Here is a 16,354-nt window from a genome sequence, read left to right as displayed (position 1 = left end):
CAGGGCTTTGCTTCTGCAGGAGTCTTCTGCCGTTTGGAGTTGGAAGAGGTGGAAGGAAGACTCATACCACCACGAGTTATGTCTTCTCATTCTTTTACCCCCTAGACTAAATTTTAAGATTTGGAGAATTGCAGACATGGTTAGAGCCCATACTAAAATTCTACCATGACAGTTTTTGGGGGCTTGTCCGGGATTCCAATAGCTGTCCACAATTGCAGAGGAATAGTGACATTAAACAACTTGGAATGCATAAAAGCCATGGTAAGATATTTATTCTTACTTGGCCTTCCTACTTGCTTAATATCATATTTCCAGGTATTGTCTTTCTTTGACTCTTTGGGATCAAAGTCACCCTTGTCTGAGATGCTGTGTACATGTGAGTGTTTAAGCTGTGTGTATGTGTGTCATTGCCTATATGTGTAATGGTTACATGTGATTACATGCTGTGATGGTCTCAGGTAGACTATATGTCCCCTGTGTGATTCAAGCCATAGTCAGGTAATAACTTGATGGCCACTGTATAGTTTGCTAATATATGCTGTGATGAGGAGATCCAGAAATGTGGTCATAAATGGAATAAGAAATTGTACTAAATGATTGCACAGTTTTGATTGAGGAACAGGTTTACTGTTTAATGTGTAACTGGCCTTTATATGAAGTTGCATTAATCAGTAATACAGTATGTACATGAGGAATAACACTTTCTGGCCATTGTTTCATCTCTGACCATGTGGCTGCTGCTGGTCTGTGTGTGCTCCTACTCACTTCTTCCCTCCTCCCTTCTCCATAGACTTGCATTGATATGTGTAATGTGACTCTCCTATGGAGTTGCTCCTATGTTGGAAAAGTAATTAGTACAGGGACGGGGGAGGGTTAAAAGAGGACAATCCTAATTAATGGGATTACAGGATTTCTTGTACTATGGAATTATGCAAAGTTGTGTCAAAAATTAGTGACTATTTAAATGTGTTCCAGAAAAGAAATCCATGACAGTCAAGGATGTGTGCATTCAGGAATAGTGATACTGTAAGTGTATATGCAAAGGAATTGTATGTGGATTAGGAAGTGTGTGTGAAGTTAAGGTCAGTGTATCCTATGGTATGCAGGATGAGTGCAGATGCAGGTAATAGAATAAATGCATCAACTTCATGTTATTTTACAATGCCTATAAGTGAGTAGCAAAGTGAGTCGATTTGTTCAAAACTTCGTAATACTGTACGGAGACAGTATTAGAATGTATGGGCTATGCTGAGCCAACGTAAGTACTAAAAAGCAAGTCTGAACCGAAGCAGAGTTCGGTTTCTATTTTTAAAGTGGTTTTCCATTTTAAAAAATTACTGAAGTTTTCAAAGAAGTCACGCGCGACTTGGTGAACTTACTTTGGCTAATCGGAGCCCATACATTCTAATACTGTACGGAAACCAGCATTACAGTGTGTACAGTATTCCACCAGTATTACAGTGGGTACAGTATTATTCACAAGTTTATTTCGAAGTTTTGAACATAGCGACTTTTCTAGGAAGTGCTTTGTGCTGTGTCTCTCCTATTGGAACAGGGCGAATAATTAGGATTGCTTAGTGATCTTCCCAAAAATACGTTGTCTGTGTAACCTGTTCTGGGGACAGGGCGTACTGGAACTGCTGTGTGTTTATTTTCTGAAAGGGGGCATCCGTGTGACCTGTTTTGTCTGGAAAGCTTGCACGGGAGACTGATAAGCTCTTGAATCAAGACCAGTTGACCATGGATATACATGGATCAAAAAAATAAATAAAAAAGTCTATGGAACCGATCCCATCCAAGCTTAGTGAACTGTGTAGGATGTAGGATGGGGCAGGACCACTGCAAGAGAGTGAGGGAAAAGGAATAAAGAAGCTGGGGAATGAGTGGTGAACAACAGGAGATGCACCAAATCCGAATTTCCTTACGCTTCATGGTAATGAATCACATTTTTTCATGAAATCGCTGCTGCACGTGTGAGGACATGGAGCAAGGAACTCTGGGAACGCGGGATCACCCATAATGCCATGCATGCAGCCAATCAGCAGTCAGCCCTGTGATGTCACAGCCCTATAAATAGCCTCAGCCATCTTGGATTCTGCTATTTTCCAGTTTACTTAGTGCAGGGAGAGAAGTCAGCCTGCGCTATAGACAAGGCTAGGAAAGACTTCATTGTGCTAAAAAAAAGATTTATTTAAAGAGGACCTTTCACCTGGGAAAACATTGTGAACTAAGTATCCTGACATATACAGCGGCGCCCAGGGATCTCACTGCACTTACTATTATTCCTGGGCACCGCTCAGTTCTCCCGTTATGTCCTCCGGCATCTTCGCTCAGTAAGATATAGTAGGTGGAGACTTGGGACTCTTGGTTATAGTAGGCGGAGTCTGCCCTTGTTCTGCTGGGCGTCTCCTTCTCCTAGGCTGTAGCGCTGGCCAATCGCAGTGCAGAGCTACAGCCTAGGAGGAGAAGACGCCCAGCAGAACAAGGGCAGTCTCCGCCTACTATAACCTACTGAGCGAAGATACCGGAGGACATAACGGGAGAACAGAGCGGCGCCCAGGGATAATAGTAAGTGCAGTGAGATCCCTGGGCACCGCTGTATATGTCAGGATACTTAGTTCAATGTTTTTCCAGGTAAAAGGTCCTCTTTAAGTTCAGGGAAAGATTATTCAAGGTGTAGGGAAAGGATAAGGAGGAATCATTCCACAGCATTTACATAGGGTTCAGTAGGGGAGGTTACAGCCTGGGTAATGGGAACATTCCTACTACACCTTGCTGCACTGACTGGGGATCCAAATTGCCATTATACAGCTCTGATACTCCAGCAAACCGTTCTTGTTATTGGGGTGCAAGTGCTGTTTGATGCAGCCATTAACAGGGATTATTACAATAGCAAAATAGCAAATGTTGTGCCCATTTTCCAACCTTTTGGGTCGACTCCTGTTACCTGTGATTGGTTAAATAAGTCTGTGACTTATTTGTATTAATTTTAGACAGCACACTTAGAACCTCTTCCTCTGTAAAGACACATGCATCAAAAGATTCATTAGTCTTCCTCCCTAACTGAGGTCCTTTTCCTTAATTTTCCTTGGTAAAAACTGAACAGAAGTATTTATTGAGGCAGTCAGCTAGTTCTTCATCTTCTTCCATATACCTTCCTTCTTTTGTTTTTAATTTGGTAATTCCTTGTTTTAATTTCCTTTTTTCATTTATGTATCTGAAGAATGTCTTATCGCCTTTTTTCACTGACTGAGCTAATTTCTCTTCTGCCTGTGCTTTAGAAGCTCTTATAACTTGCTTGGCCTCTCTGCCTAATCTTATAAGTTTCCCTGTCATCCTCTTTTTTATAATTACTAAATGCTATTTTTTTGTTTTTAATGATTTTGGCCACTTCTGCTGAGTACCACAGTAGTCTCTTCCTTTTTTTTGCTTTTACTGTCAAGCCTAATGCAATTATCTGTTGCCTTCAATAGTGCCACTTTTAAAGTAGTCCCATTTCTCCTGAACTCCATTGAAACTGTTCCAGTCTGATAGGGACTCTTATACCACTAATCTAATTTTAGAAGAGTCCGTTTTTCTAAAATCTAAAATTTTTGTTTTTGTGTGGTGTGACTCAGTCACTGTACTTATAGTAAACCACACTGACTGGTGATCACTAGATCCCAAGCTTTCCCCCACAGTAATATCAGATACCAAATTCCTATTTGTGAATACTAAATCTAAAATGGCCTCCTTCCGAGTTGGCTCCTCAACTACTTGCTGCAGAGATGATCCCAGTAGGGAATTTAGAATATCTGTACGCCTGTCAGAACTAGCCATTTTGGTTTTCCAGTTTACATCAGGAAGATTAAAGTCTCCCATAATGATGCGGATTTCCGGAGCTCTAAGTTAGTCTCCTGAATATCTATGGTGCACTTAGAAATGCTGCACTTTGAGAATGATGCAAGCTATAATTAGGCAAGCTAATACTATGTTCCTATATATATATATATATACACACACACACACACACACTCCCACAAAAGCTCCTCCCACAACAACACCTTAATGGCCCTATGCTAATTTGCAATCAGACAATAGTAAAAACCTGTCTAACAAATTCCTTCCCTGTTTAGAAGCAGAGTTGTCTGGGTAGCCACCAAAAACACAGCTGAAGTTCTGCTAAGTTAGTCTCCTGTATATCTCTAGTGCACTTAGAAATGCTGCACTTTGAGAATGATTTGTCGTGTATTAGTGGCAAAAGAAAAATATATTTACTGTTCAGTGGTGCAGTTCTAGGTTCTAAAGCCTTTTGTGTTGTGTACAAGTGAAAAAAAAAAATAAGGTCCTATTTGCCGTTCAGCGGTGCAGTTACATGTTCTAAAGCCCTTTTGTGGAGTGTATAAGCAGAAAAAAGAAAAATATATTTACTGTTCAGCGATGCAGTTATATATTCTAAAGCCCTTTATTGCGTGCATTAGTGGCACAAAAAAAGTATTTGCCGTTGTGTGGTGAAGTGAGAAAATTTGACTTTTTGGGGGTGTTTTAATTTCCTTTTATTTATTTATTTGCTCTAACAGTATATCAGACAGAAAAGTGCCAGGCCCTGCACAGGGGAGTAGCAGAGGCCTAAAGGTTTCTGGCGCAGGCACAGGTCGCAGCAGAGTAAGGGGGCGTGGCAGCTGGAGTCGCAGCGAGAGGCCCGAGCTCCCGGAGTCATCTAGCAGTCGTGTCTTGAATAGCAACCCAGCGGTTCTTGAATGGTTGACTCGGTCATCCACTTTGTCCCAAGTGACATCAGACACCCCCAGCCAAGAGTCGGTGGGTTTGTCAGACACAACCCTTAGTTGGCAGGGAAGCAAGCCCTGTGCCCTCGCCTGCCTCTGTCTTTTCTGCTCCCTCAGCCAGAGAAGTATAATATGCTGTGGGCTCAGCCCCACTATACAGCGAGGACAGTAAGCAGCTACTGGCCAGCCAAGATGTGGAGGAGACATCCGCCGCTTCCTCCGCTAGGCGGGCAAGTAGTCATGAGGAGAGTGGGGTGGGAGCTGGTGTTGCAAGCGGTGATGCTCCTGACCCAGAGACAATTGGAAGACATCAGTGACGTGCAGACAGTGCTCGATGATGTAGCTGCTCGCACTTGGGAGCCAGGTGAATTAGGGGCATCATCATCATAAGAGGGTGGCAGCTTGCCCGTGAGGCAGCGGCGGAGCCAGCAAGTCACTAGCGTGGCTGGAAGTCAGCAGGGTGGCAGCAGTGGGAGGTCGGTAGCCAAACGTGTCCAGGGTAGACCACCCGCATTGCAGGAGCCTACGGCCCTGTGTCAACATATGCAACGTCACAATAAAGTGGCCTGGGAGAACCGTGGCTCCGATGTGGTGGTCCATCCTGCCGCAGCAACCGCTGCATCACCCAGTGGCATGCACCCAGTTTCAGGCAGTCAAGGCTCCAACACCTCAGCCGAAGGGAGCGGTCTGTCCTTCCCATCTGCCAGTCGTGATGCTCCTGCTCCTCCTAGTCAGTCATTCCGTCAGCAATCGATCACTGAAGCGATTGCCAAGAGACAACAGTATGCGTGCACTCATCCAATAGCGCAGAACCTGAATGTGCTTCTGTCCAAGTTGCTGGTTCTGCAGTCCCTCAAATTCCACCACTTCAGCGAACTGATGGCTTGTGCCAAGCCGAGGTGGAGAGTCCCAAGCCATCATTTATTTGCCAAAAAGGCAGTACCAGCCCTGCACACACATGTAGAACAGAAGGTGGGCCATCGTTAAGCCTGTCAGTGTCTGCCAAAATGCATGGCAGCACCGACGTGTGGTGCTGTAATTAAGGTCAGGGACAATACATGTCCATTACGGCCCACTGGGTGAATGTGGTTCCTGCACAGCCACATCAGCAACTTGGCCAGGTGATGCTGCTTCCGCCTCCACGTTGTCATGCCGTTGGTCCTGCGACAATGTCCGCCTCTGCCTCCTCATCCTCAGCCTCCACTGCAGGGACAATTCACAGTGCCCGTCCAGCATACCACATGTGCAGGGCACAGCGGTGTCACGCTGTTCTGCACCTCGTTTTTCCTGGGCAAACTTAGTCACACAGGGGAGAAACTGCTCCGTGTCTTTCATCAAGAAATCGAATCCTGGCTTTCTCCACGACAACTCAAAATCAGAATCATGGTGACCGACAACAGGAAGAACATGGTGTCAGCAGTGTGTCAAGGAGGGCTGAGCCACGTGTCCTGCATGGCACACGTGTTCAATCTGGTTGTCAAGCGGTTCCTGAAGTCTTCCACCCATCTGCACGACATCCTAAAAATGGCGAGAAAACTTTGCATGCACTTCAGCCACTTGTACACCGCAAAGCACACCCTCCTTAAGCTGCAGAACAGCATCCCCCAACATAGGCTGATATGCAACGTTGCCACCCGTTGTTGGACCGTCTGTAAGAACAGAGAAAGGCCATAAACGATTTATTGATGATCAAAGTGCACAGGAGTACTCCTCTGTGTAACTTCGAAGTCAGCCAGTGGCAGCTCATACGTTTGCTCAGGCCCTTTGAGGAGGCCACGTTATTTGTCAATCACCAGGACTACGTGATTAACGTCATTCCACTGCTTCATGTCCTGGAACAGATTGTGGTAAATCTGGCATGTCAGGGGACTGGAGACGTGATGCAGAGATCTCACTACCACATGAGCCCTGTGGGGGATGAACTGGAGGAGGAGGACATTGCAGCACAAGCAATGTAGCGAAATGGTGGTCTTTACACACTGGTGACAGGAGAGGAGGAGCAAGAGCAGCCAGAGGAGCTACAGGGCGATGAGGAAGACTAGGCAGAGGACCCAGACACACAGTATGCAGTGGAGATGGAGGCAGGGAATCCCTGATGAGCAGATTTCTTCACCCGCCTAGTGAAGAAACTACTCACCAGCAGCTAGACCTGGAGCAGGACCTGAACCAGCAGGTGGTGGCATACTTAGACAGTACCCTGTCACCCCACATCGACGATCCGCTGGACTTCTGGCCAGCCAAACTGGATTTGTGGCCGCAACTTGCAGAGTTTACCCTGGAAAAGCTGTCCTGCTCAGCCAGTAGTGTGGCATCACAGCAGGTGTTTAGTGTGGAGGGGCCCATAGTTACCCAAAGAAGAACTCGCCTGTCCACCCAACATGTGGAGAGACTGACCTTTGTAAAGATGAATCAGGCATGGATCAGCCAGGATTTCCACCCACCAATGCCTGATGCAGACTAGATCATCCATGGTGCCACACCAACACTTTGAAAAAAGGAGACCAGTTTCTTCTGGCTACCTGCCTCAGCTACTATTTTTATGCTGCGACCCACCTGATGCCAAGTACTCCTTATAAAATAACGTGCATCTGTCAAAAAGAATACATTGGAAAAACTAGACGGGAGCTCCGCAGGCGTGTGGGAGAACATCTTCTGGACATAGAAAAGCGACGAGACACGGCTGTGGCTCGTCACTTATGCGATTTTCACCAAGGAGATTCCAGGGTTATTAAAGTAATGGGTATCGAAGCGGTCACCCCCCCCCCCCCCTAAACGTGGGGGAGACTGGGATAAGATCCTACTGCAGCGTGAGGCACGCTGGATCTTCCTCTTACGGACAGTCACACCGACAGGTCTCAATGAACAACTGAATTATAGTTGTTTCCTGTGAACCAGTTACTACCCCCCGATAACACCCTTACTAAGATCTGCCTGACTATTGATATTATTTCTTCATTATCATTTATAACAGCTTTATTAAAGATCTTTACAATGCTAATAGCATAAACCATACTCTGTATTTGTACCACTGCCCAGGAGTCTATTTTGTCTTCTACATGACAAATAGCCTTTAATACCTTTTCCAACTGAGGGTCCGATTGTGGGCTGGTGCACTCCAGTGGTGATGTGAGGTCTGATCATCTCACCACCTGCGAGTGCATAGGAGCAATAGGTACATTGTATTGCTTCTAATACCGCTGTTATTACGGCTGGCTGGAGCGATGTCGCGAGACCAAGCGAGATTGCGCATGCGCAAGAGGGTGCTGGTATCTCAAGCACTTCCTTGCGCTCCATACCTCGTTCCTGAATTTGTAATGAGCGCATGCGCTGCGCTGTCGTGCAGGCGTGCGGATGCGCTCATTGGCCATGTACATCGTGGGTGGCGGCAGCGGCAACCAGGTAGCTATTTAAATGTGGTGGGAACGCTAGTTAAGTTGGCGTCCCATGTGTAGACTTACTCATCTGTATACTGCACTACTCACTATCTCTTTACCTAGAGAGATTGCCCCTTGAGGGTTCCATCATCCTGGTATACCTCTTCTACTAGCTGACTTATCACGTCCAGCTTATGTTTAGGGATCCCCAGTACTTTTTTCCCCATCTCCCCTGATGAACTGCTTTTTTTGTCCTGGCGGTGAAACATGCGTGTAGGGAGTGTTTCGTAGATCTTTAGGGACATATAGTATCTTAGATTTTAGGGACAGGTTCCTCCTTGTTAGGACGAGTGCCCTGTGGTGAGGCTGCTACCCCTATTTAGGAAACAGGCAAGTAATCTTTCCCTTATAGGTCCCCCATTCACAACCACTAAGTCCACATTATCCTTACAGGTAAGGGACTAAGTTAATTTTGCATTGGTGCTGTTCATGTTTGTCCTTTCATTGGTATATTTCTGCTCCGTCAACTCTGATGGGCCTTTTTTAGCTGTCTTTGTAGACAGTCTACAGCCATACACCGCTAACCTGACTTCTTTCAGGCCAAACAAGCACAGTGCTCAGTTGAGTGTTGCCCTACGTTTCAGTGATTGCTGGTCTTAACCAAAACCCCACCAAACTTTCCTACTTGTTACAGATATTTGTCATTCTTTATCTAGAAGGAACCGAATACAAAATGTATAATGTTGTAGTTTATCAGCATTAGATCTGATCTATTCAACAAGTACATTTATCCACTTATAGCCAGATGTCAGGGCAGAGTTTCACACAGCCAGTAGGTATTTCTGCATATCAACACACAATTTAGGAAATTAATGAACACAACATGAATATTTAGTATCCCAATTAGATTTAGTGCATATAGCAATTACTCAAGCTTTGACTATAAACTCCCCATTTAACCCATTCATTAAAAGACTGTTCTACAAACATGTACCCCAATTAGTCATAACATTAAAACCTAATATTAAGTCCCGTTTTACAACGATAACAGCCCTGACCCATTGAGACACTGACTCCACAAGACCTTTGAAGTAATCTTGTGGCATCTGGCACCAAGATGTTAGCAGTAGAACAATTAAAGGGTCACCAGAATGAACCCTTTTAAACTGTTTGACATTAGCGATGTGCCAATGTCAGCAGAATCTAACTCTGCTATTTTTATGTTTATTGATGCGCCCCTTACTGCACAATTCTTACTTTTGTAATATGCGTTGCTTCTGCTTCTAGAGGCTCTGTTCTCCCACCTCATTCCACGCCCTGCCGTCCTTGATTGACAGGCCAGTTAGTCTTCTCCTGCCGGCCCTGTGTGCTGGTTAAAAGGCACTGTGCAGGCGCGAGACTTACCAAGCACACAGGGCCGGCAGGAAAAGACAAACGCTGGCCTGTCAATCAAGGATGGCAGGGCATGGAATGAGGTTGGTGAACAGAGCCTCTAGGAGCAGAAGCAACGCACCCCCTCCCTGCTCCTAGAGGCTAATTTGCATATTAAAAACTAAGAATTGTGCAGTAAGGGACGCCTCAATAAAACATAAAAATAGCAGAGTTGGATTCTGCTGACAGAAACCCTTTAAGTCCTGTAAATTGCAAGATGTGGCTTCCATGGATCAAACTTGTTTGTCCAGCAGATCCCACGTCTGGGGGAATTTGGAGGCAAAGTCATCATCCTGAACCATGTGTCATGTTCCTCAAAACATTCATTCCTGAACCGTTTATTGAAGCATGGTAGGCACCTTATCTGGCTGAAAGAAGCCACTGCCCCTAGGGAATACCACTGCCATGAGGGGATATTCTTGGTCTGTACAATATTTAGGAAGGTGGTACATGTCCAAGTAACATCCACAAAGCCAGGACAAAAGTTTCCAAACAAAACACTCCCCAAAGTGCCACACTGCATCCACCAACTTGCTGTCTTCCCATACTGTATCCTGGTGCTATCCCCAGGTAAGTGACACATGTGAAAAAGAGATCCACATAAAAATAAAAATTATATTATTAATATTAATAATAATAAACATGTGATTCATCAGACCACCTTTTTCTATTGCTCTATGGATCCAGTTCTGATGCTCATATCCTCATTGTAGGCACTTTTGGCTGTGGGCAGGGGTCAGCATGGGCACTCTGGCTGGTCTGCAGCTATGCAGTCCTAAATGATGCAATGCACTGTGTGTTCTGATGCCTTTTTATCATAGCCAACATTCTATTTTTCAGCAATCTGTGCTACAGTAGTTCTGTGGGCTTTCTCAAGACAGGCAAGCTGTTGCTCCCCATGTGCCTCAATGAGCCTTTGGCACCCATGAGCATGCTGCCAATTCACTTATTGCTCATCTTTGGCCCACTTCTAGCAGGTATCAGTCATTTCAAGAACATATCATAAGATCTGTCATTTTGGTGGTGCTGTCCACTACCCATAATTTGCTATATGCCATGGTAACCGACTGCATCTCAGTTCATCCCGCTATGAACCCAATTCGTTCATCATATTATCTGTACTGTGGCCAAGCAATGTTAAAGTGTATTCTTTGCTATGAGGCCAGATGAAGATTAATCTCACGTATGCGCAATTATGGAATATGTGGAGCACACCACAATCATAACGAATCCGGATTGTAATGAAGTGTATTCGTGCATGTGTTGCTATTGACTGTCCCTCGACCATAGTACAGATATGATCGACTTTGTAGCAGGACGATTTATCCATAGCGAATAGGTTCTCTCATCATTAATATGTATATATTACAGTGAGATTATATATATTATATGCATATACACACACTGACGAGCGTAAGGGTAACAATGTTTTGAACTTTCAAGCTCCATATGTCACCATCCACTACAGCTTCGAACATAAGACTACCAGCATTTAATAGACAATCATCTTGGCCATCCGAAACAAATTGGACTTGCACCTATTTAGCATATTCTAAAATTGAATTTTTTATTATTCTGTTCCCAGGTGTCTTCTACACGTTCTCAATATTGGTGCACTCGTTGACTCAAGTATTAATACAGCTTTTTCAACTTTACACAAGTGGTATACAAAAAGATTGTTCCACCACCCGGAGCAAAACCGTAAAAATGCAGTTACATGCCAGGAATCTGCATAACTAATCATATGCTAAATAGCTACAAGTCCAATTTATGTATGAGGTAGCCAAGATGATTGTCTACAAAATGATGGTAGTCTTACATTCCAAGCTGTAGTGGATAGTGAGATATGAAGTATGAAAGTTCAAAACTGTTACCCTTTTGCTCGTCCGTGTATACACACACACACAAACATTACTGGCCACATTTGCTTAGTGCCTATGGAGGGCAGGAAAAGGATGGGGTGATGAAGCTGTATATTCATATAATGCTTTCTCACCTCTATCTTATAAGTAAATATTTTTATATATACGTATCTGCAACAGTTGTATGTTACTCCTGGTGTATAGAAAGGACTGGAAGGGGGTTGTGTAGGAAACAAATGATAGCCTAGGAACAGAACACAGAGATATATTCCTTTTTTCAATGGTGAAATTTCTTTGGCAAAGATTTATAAAAATTTTGCCTCTGTGCTTACTTAAGACTTTAAAAAGGGGAGTCTGTCAGCAGTTTTTACATGGTAAACTGCTAGGTTTATCATGCACTAAGCAGGGACAAGGGCAAGCAGAACAAACATACCAGAGTTTTCAGGAGTAGTGTGAATATTTACTTTTATTACACCAGATTCACTGTGAATGGTTCTCTGTATTGAGCAAGTTCAATGCTCCTCTTCCACCCGCTCTGAGTTACAGCTGCAGCAGCCAAATAAAAGACCACTAAAGCTTTCACTCCAGGAGGGGATGGATTGTGAAGTAGCTCAATGCATGAAGCTCCGACTCCTGGGCATTTGCAGGAGCAGAATAAAAGTTAATATTCACACTACTCCTGATAACAAAAACTCCACAAAAGGTAGGCTTGTACTTCTCTCAATGGGCCCTAGTGCAGTTGATCTTGGTCAAAACTGCTGACAGAATCCCTTTAAAGGGATTTTCCCATCTGCGTAATTTATGGCATATCGTTAAGCTATGGCAGAAGTTTGGGCTCCACCTCTGGGACCAGCTTCCATCTCAAGAACAGGGTCCCGAAGTGAATGGAGAGCAAACCGTACATGCTCGATGTGCACTCCATTAATTGCAATAGGACTTCCGAAAGAAGCTGAGCACACACTGCTATTTTTGGCAGTCCCATAGCACAGCCACCCTTCAATTCACCACTAAGACTTCTGAAAATAGCTCAGCAAGTGGAGAGTGGACTTTCCCATAATTTCAGGGGCCCATTCTGAAAATAGGAGTGGATCCTGAAGTGGCATCCACATCTATTGGACATTTATCAATGTCACAAATGGGAATAGTCCTTTAAAGGGGTTTTCTCAAGACACGGTTTTATACTTACCTGCTCCCGGCGCACCGTCCACTTCCTGGTTTCGGCAGGGGGCGGGCTCCATCTTAATTGATTTCTTCTCCTGGCCGGCCGTGCGCTGTACTAAACGCACACGCCGAGTCCGCGCATGCGCCCTGGTGACTTCTTCCTGGCCAGTATAGTATACTTGCCAGTAAGAAGTCAACAAGGCGCATGCGTGGACTCGGCGTGCGCGATCAATACAGCGCGCGGCCAGCCGGGAGAAGAAAAGAAGACGTCTGCGCACGCGCAGCCACCGCGATTCCTGAGAAGAAGGTGGCCGTAACCAGGGGAGACGAAAGACAACAGTCAGGTAAGTATAGGTTTATTTTTTTCTAAGGGATGGGGATTTGTTAATTAAATATATTTAGAAAAATGATCACTTAAATCATTAACAGATTTAACAGTGATCATAAAGATAATACCCCTTTAAGGATGTTGAACTGTAGAGCAAAAGCAAATTTCACAAATGAAATCACTAATGTGCGTCACAGACCGCAAACAAAAGGTCTGAATGCCACCTTTACACTGTATTAATGTGTTGTTTCTTATTTAAGATATATACAGATTTGCTTTTATAATGTATGACTAAACATGGAATTTATTTGCACCAAACGCTATTTCTTCAGCACTGCCAAAATGTAATAAAAAAAAGGACGGTGTTTTCTGGATACGGATGAACGATTGTAAATATAACTAACAATATTACAGCTGGCTCCAAATCTGGTTTATAGAGCATCAATACGCAGAAACAACATTAGGCAGAAGAAAAGTGATGACAAGGGAAACCCTAGGAGGGAGAAGGGAAGATCTGCAATATACGACCCAGAGTAAGAAAATAATATTGTGTTAACCCATCATTGTCAGCGGTATCTGAACACAAATACTAGATGGCATAGTATGAATGCGGCTTTCACAACTTTCCTTGGAGGCTCACAGCCGGGACTGACAAAATTACTCCGATTGAATGTAAATATTTTAGTGAACTCTTATGAGATCTTCAAGCATTTCATAGTACAACCAGATCTACAGAGCTCCCAAAAACAGCACTATCTGCAGGCACCAACTTTTGACCAAGGGAGCTAGAAATGTCAGACACACACACAACCTATTAATTCTTTCACTACAATCATACTTGGTGCAGAGGTTAAAGTCCCATCCCATTATTCATAGGGAACAGGCTGTAGAACAGAGGCCATTATGCCCATAGTATTAACCCTAGTACCTATTTCCATACAAGTAGTCTAGCAGCTACAATACAATATTCAAAGACACCAAGTAATCTAGTTCATACTGGGGTTTGATTGAGGTATTTGGTTGTAAGATTGGAGATAAAAGATGTTTTTTCTTGTTGGTGCACAAAGGGATTGTCCCTCTGCCCTGTTCTAAATCACACAGGGCAAAGGCTTTTTATGTAGATCCGGTGACGTTCCGTGCTCTTCCTTGGCCTGCACTGGATAGTGCAGGGCAAGGGCTTGTTTGTTTATTTATATTTTTTTAATTCGGGAGTGAGCCCGGTCATGGGCAGCGTTAAAGCCCACCCATCAGTGCCGGTGACGTCACTGTCAACACTGCTTGGCAGAAGCTTTAGCCTAGCAGTGTGGAAATATAAACAAACAAGCCATTGCCTTGCGCGATCCAGCGCAGGACAAGGTAGATCATCAGAGCATGAAATGCTCATGTTAGAGGGGCCGGAGGGGTGAAAATGGGGTTATGTGCCTTTTAAAGTGTAACTAATTATTTTTCCAATAAAATCAATAGTATAAGCAAATATTAGGTACTCTGTAATATGCATTATAAAAATGTCTTTCTCCACTTCATGTGCTCCTTTCCTGCCTTCTGCATAGATCATTAAGTCTCAACTCAATGCTAAAATCTATGCACAGAAGTCCCTGTCCAAAGATCAGGTTACTGTTGCCTCCCACAGATTTCTATGGAAAGGAAGGAGCAGCTGCAAAGAGTAAGACAGATATGTTGCTGCTGTTTCTATTGCCTCACTGATGTGCTGGATTCACAGCTATACTGCTGTATGATGTCCTTCATGTTGCTGTTTATGAGTGTGTGCTACAGGAAGAAAAGTATTATTTTCTCTGTGTGCTGTGTATGGGAGACAGCAGAGCAGCTAGTCTCTGCCCACTCTGGAGCTGACCTCAGGAAAAAATGACAGTTACAGACTGAGTATTCAGTGGTGGGAACCGGAGAAAAATGCAGGCCACCGGGTCCTGACATGATATGCCATAAAAGGCATGTTTACCGTTGGCTAAGATGCATGACCACTAAATGCAACACAGAACAAAGGAGTCCAGAGCAAAATTGGAGCGGTAGCAGCGAGGGAATCTGAGGAGGGACATCATGCTTTTTTTTATTTTTAACCCTTTCTGACCCCCCAAAAAAAGAACCTAGCTGAAAAAACCCTTTAAATCAATGAAACTCATAACACATATTATTGTACTGCATCTACACAGATATTTCCAAAATCTAACCTTGGTCGTTTGTCTGATGCTCCAATGCACACATGTTGAGGTGGCACAGTCCTCCACTTTTTCGCCTCAACCACCATCGCATCGGCATCCACCAATCCAAAGCCATAAAGATGGCTGACTGAAAAAAATAAAAGTCTGACAATTTCCTTTTCTTGACTATATAAAACATTTCAAAAAAGGAAAAAAAAAACTGGAGATGCCACATTAAAGGACATGTTTAGCAAGGCTTCGAAATATCAGTAGATAATAGGAGAACGCCATTCAGTTTTTGTCAAAAACCTGGAATGGATTCCAGAATTGGACATACCTCTTTATATCTACTGTACACTAGGATTTTGCAATGAAGAATAAATTACATACATATAAAATAATATGTGGTCTGTATATACAATGACTGTGGGAGATATTGTGCTCTTAAAACCTTGCTGCTATCCAATATCACAGACACCTGCAGCAGGCCAAGGAATGTGCAGTGTTCTAGGTTTTAAGTAACTGAAGCCGATTGAGCTCGCTCTGACCTGTTCAGAGGCCACACATTGAGCACTTTGGAAGCTCTAATGTTTTATCAGCTGAAACTTGTGTAACATGAACATAGGTTCACAGTTGACTTATGATAAATATGCTTGTCTAAAAAAATCTGGATCACATTTTAACCAATTGGATGGTACAAAGGAGTGCAATGATAACCGTGCTGACACAAGGGGCCAGGAACCAGGTTTTATTTGTATAGAAAAAAGAAAAAGCAAAGAAGGCAATGTAAAGGATAACATACTAGGACTTCAGTTCCTGTATCAGCTAATTGTATCTGACCTCTACGTCCTGCTCCATTTATTCTCCAGTCTGGGGCCCTGAGATGGACGGATCGGGAGGTCTTCACAAGTATATGCTGGATGTCTCGCCAGTTGAGCATTGGGCTGCATAAAAAAAAGTCAAGTAGGTGACCCAAAAAGTCCTTATAATTACATTCAAATTGCAAAATATTAAAAAAGAAAGTACAGCCATATTATCCCACCAAGACCTAAACATGGCAGTTCATGTAAGACTTTCATAGCATTATATACTATAGCCTCATTCACTCCTGACAGAACGTACAAAGTATTTAAAGAAATTTCACTTTGGAAATCCATTTCTGTTCAAAGGATCCCATCAAGAACAGCTGATCTATAGGGTTTCCCACTGCTGGTACCCATTACAAATCAAGTGTATGCTGTGGGGCAACCAGGCAGCAAATCCTCATTTTCCCTGT

The 16,354-nt window shown here is 43.7% G+C and overlaps 1 protein-coding gene across 2 annotated transcripts in view; it reads right to left on the bottom strand.

The window, feature by feature from the left end:
• The window catches only part of PCSK6 (proprotein convertase subtilisin/kexin type 6), a 248,014-nt gene that overhangs the window by 47,700 nt on the left and 183,960 nt on the right, over positions 1-16,354 (bottom strand). Inside the window, exons 10-11 of one of the 2 annotated variants that reach the window (XM_044279403.1) lie at positions 15,919-16,022; positions 15,109-15,226 (exon numbers count right to left, since the gene is read on the bottom strand). In XM_044279403.1, coding sequence (XP_044135338.1) covers positions 15,109-15,226; positions 15,919-16,022 — 222 coding nt within the window. The remainder of the gene's footprint in view (positions 1-15,108; positions 15,227-15,918; positions 16,023-16,354) is intronic. The other variant, XM_044279404.1, reaches the window with a different exon arrangement.

Source organism: Bufo gargarizans, chromosome 2 (assembly GCF_014858855.1).
Source record: "Bufo gargarizans isolate SCDJY-AF-19 chromosome 2, ASM1485885v1, whole genome shotgun sequence".
Classification (NCBI taxonomy): Eukaryota; Metazoa; Chordata; class Amphibia; order Anura; family Bufonidae; genus Bufo; species Bufo gargarizans.
This window is presented reverse-complemented; position numbering and strand designations above follow the sequence as displayed.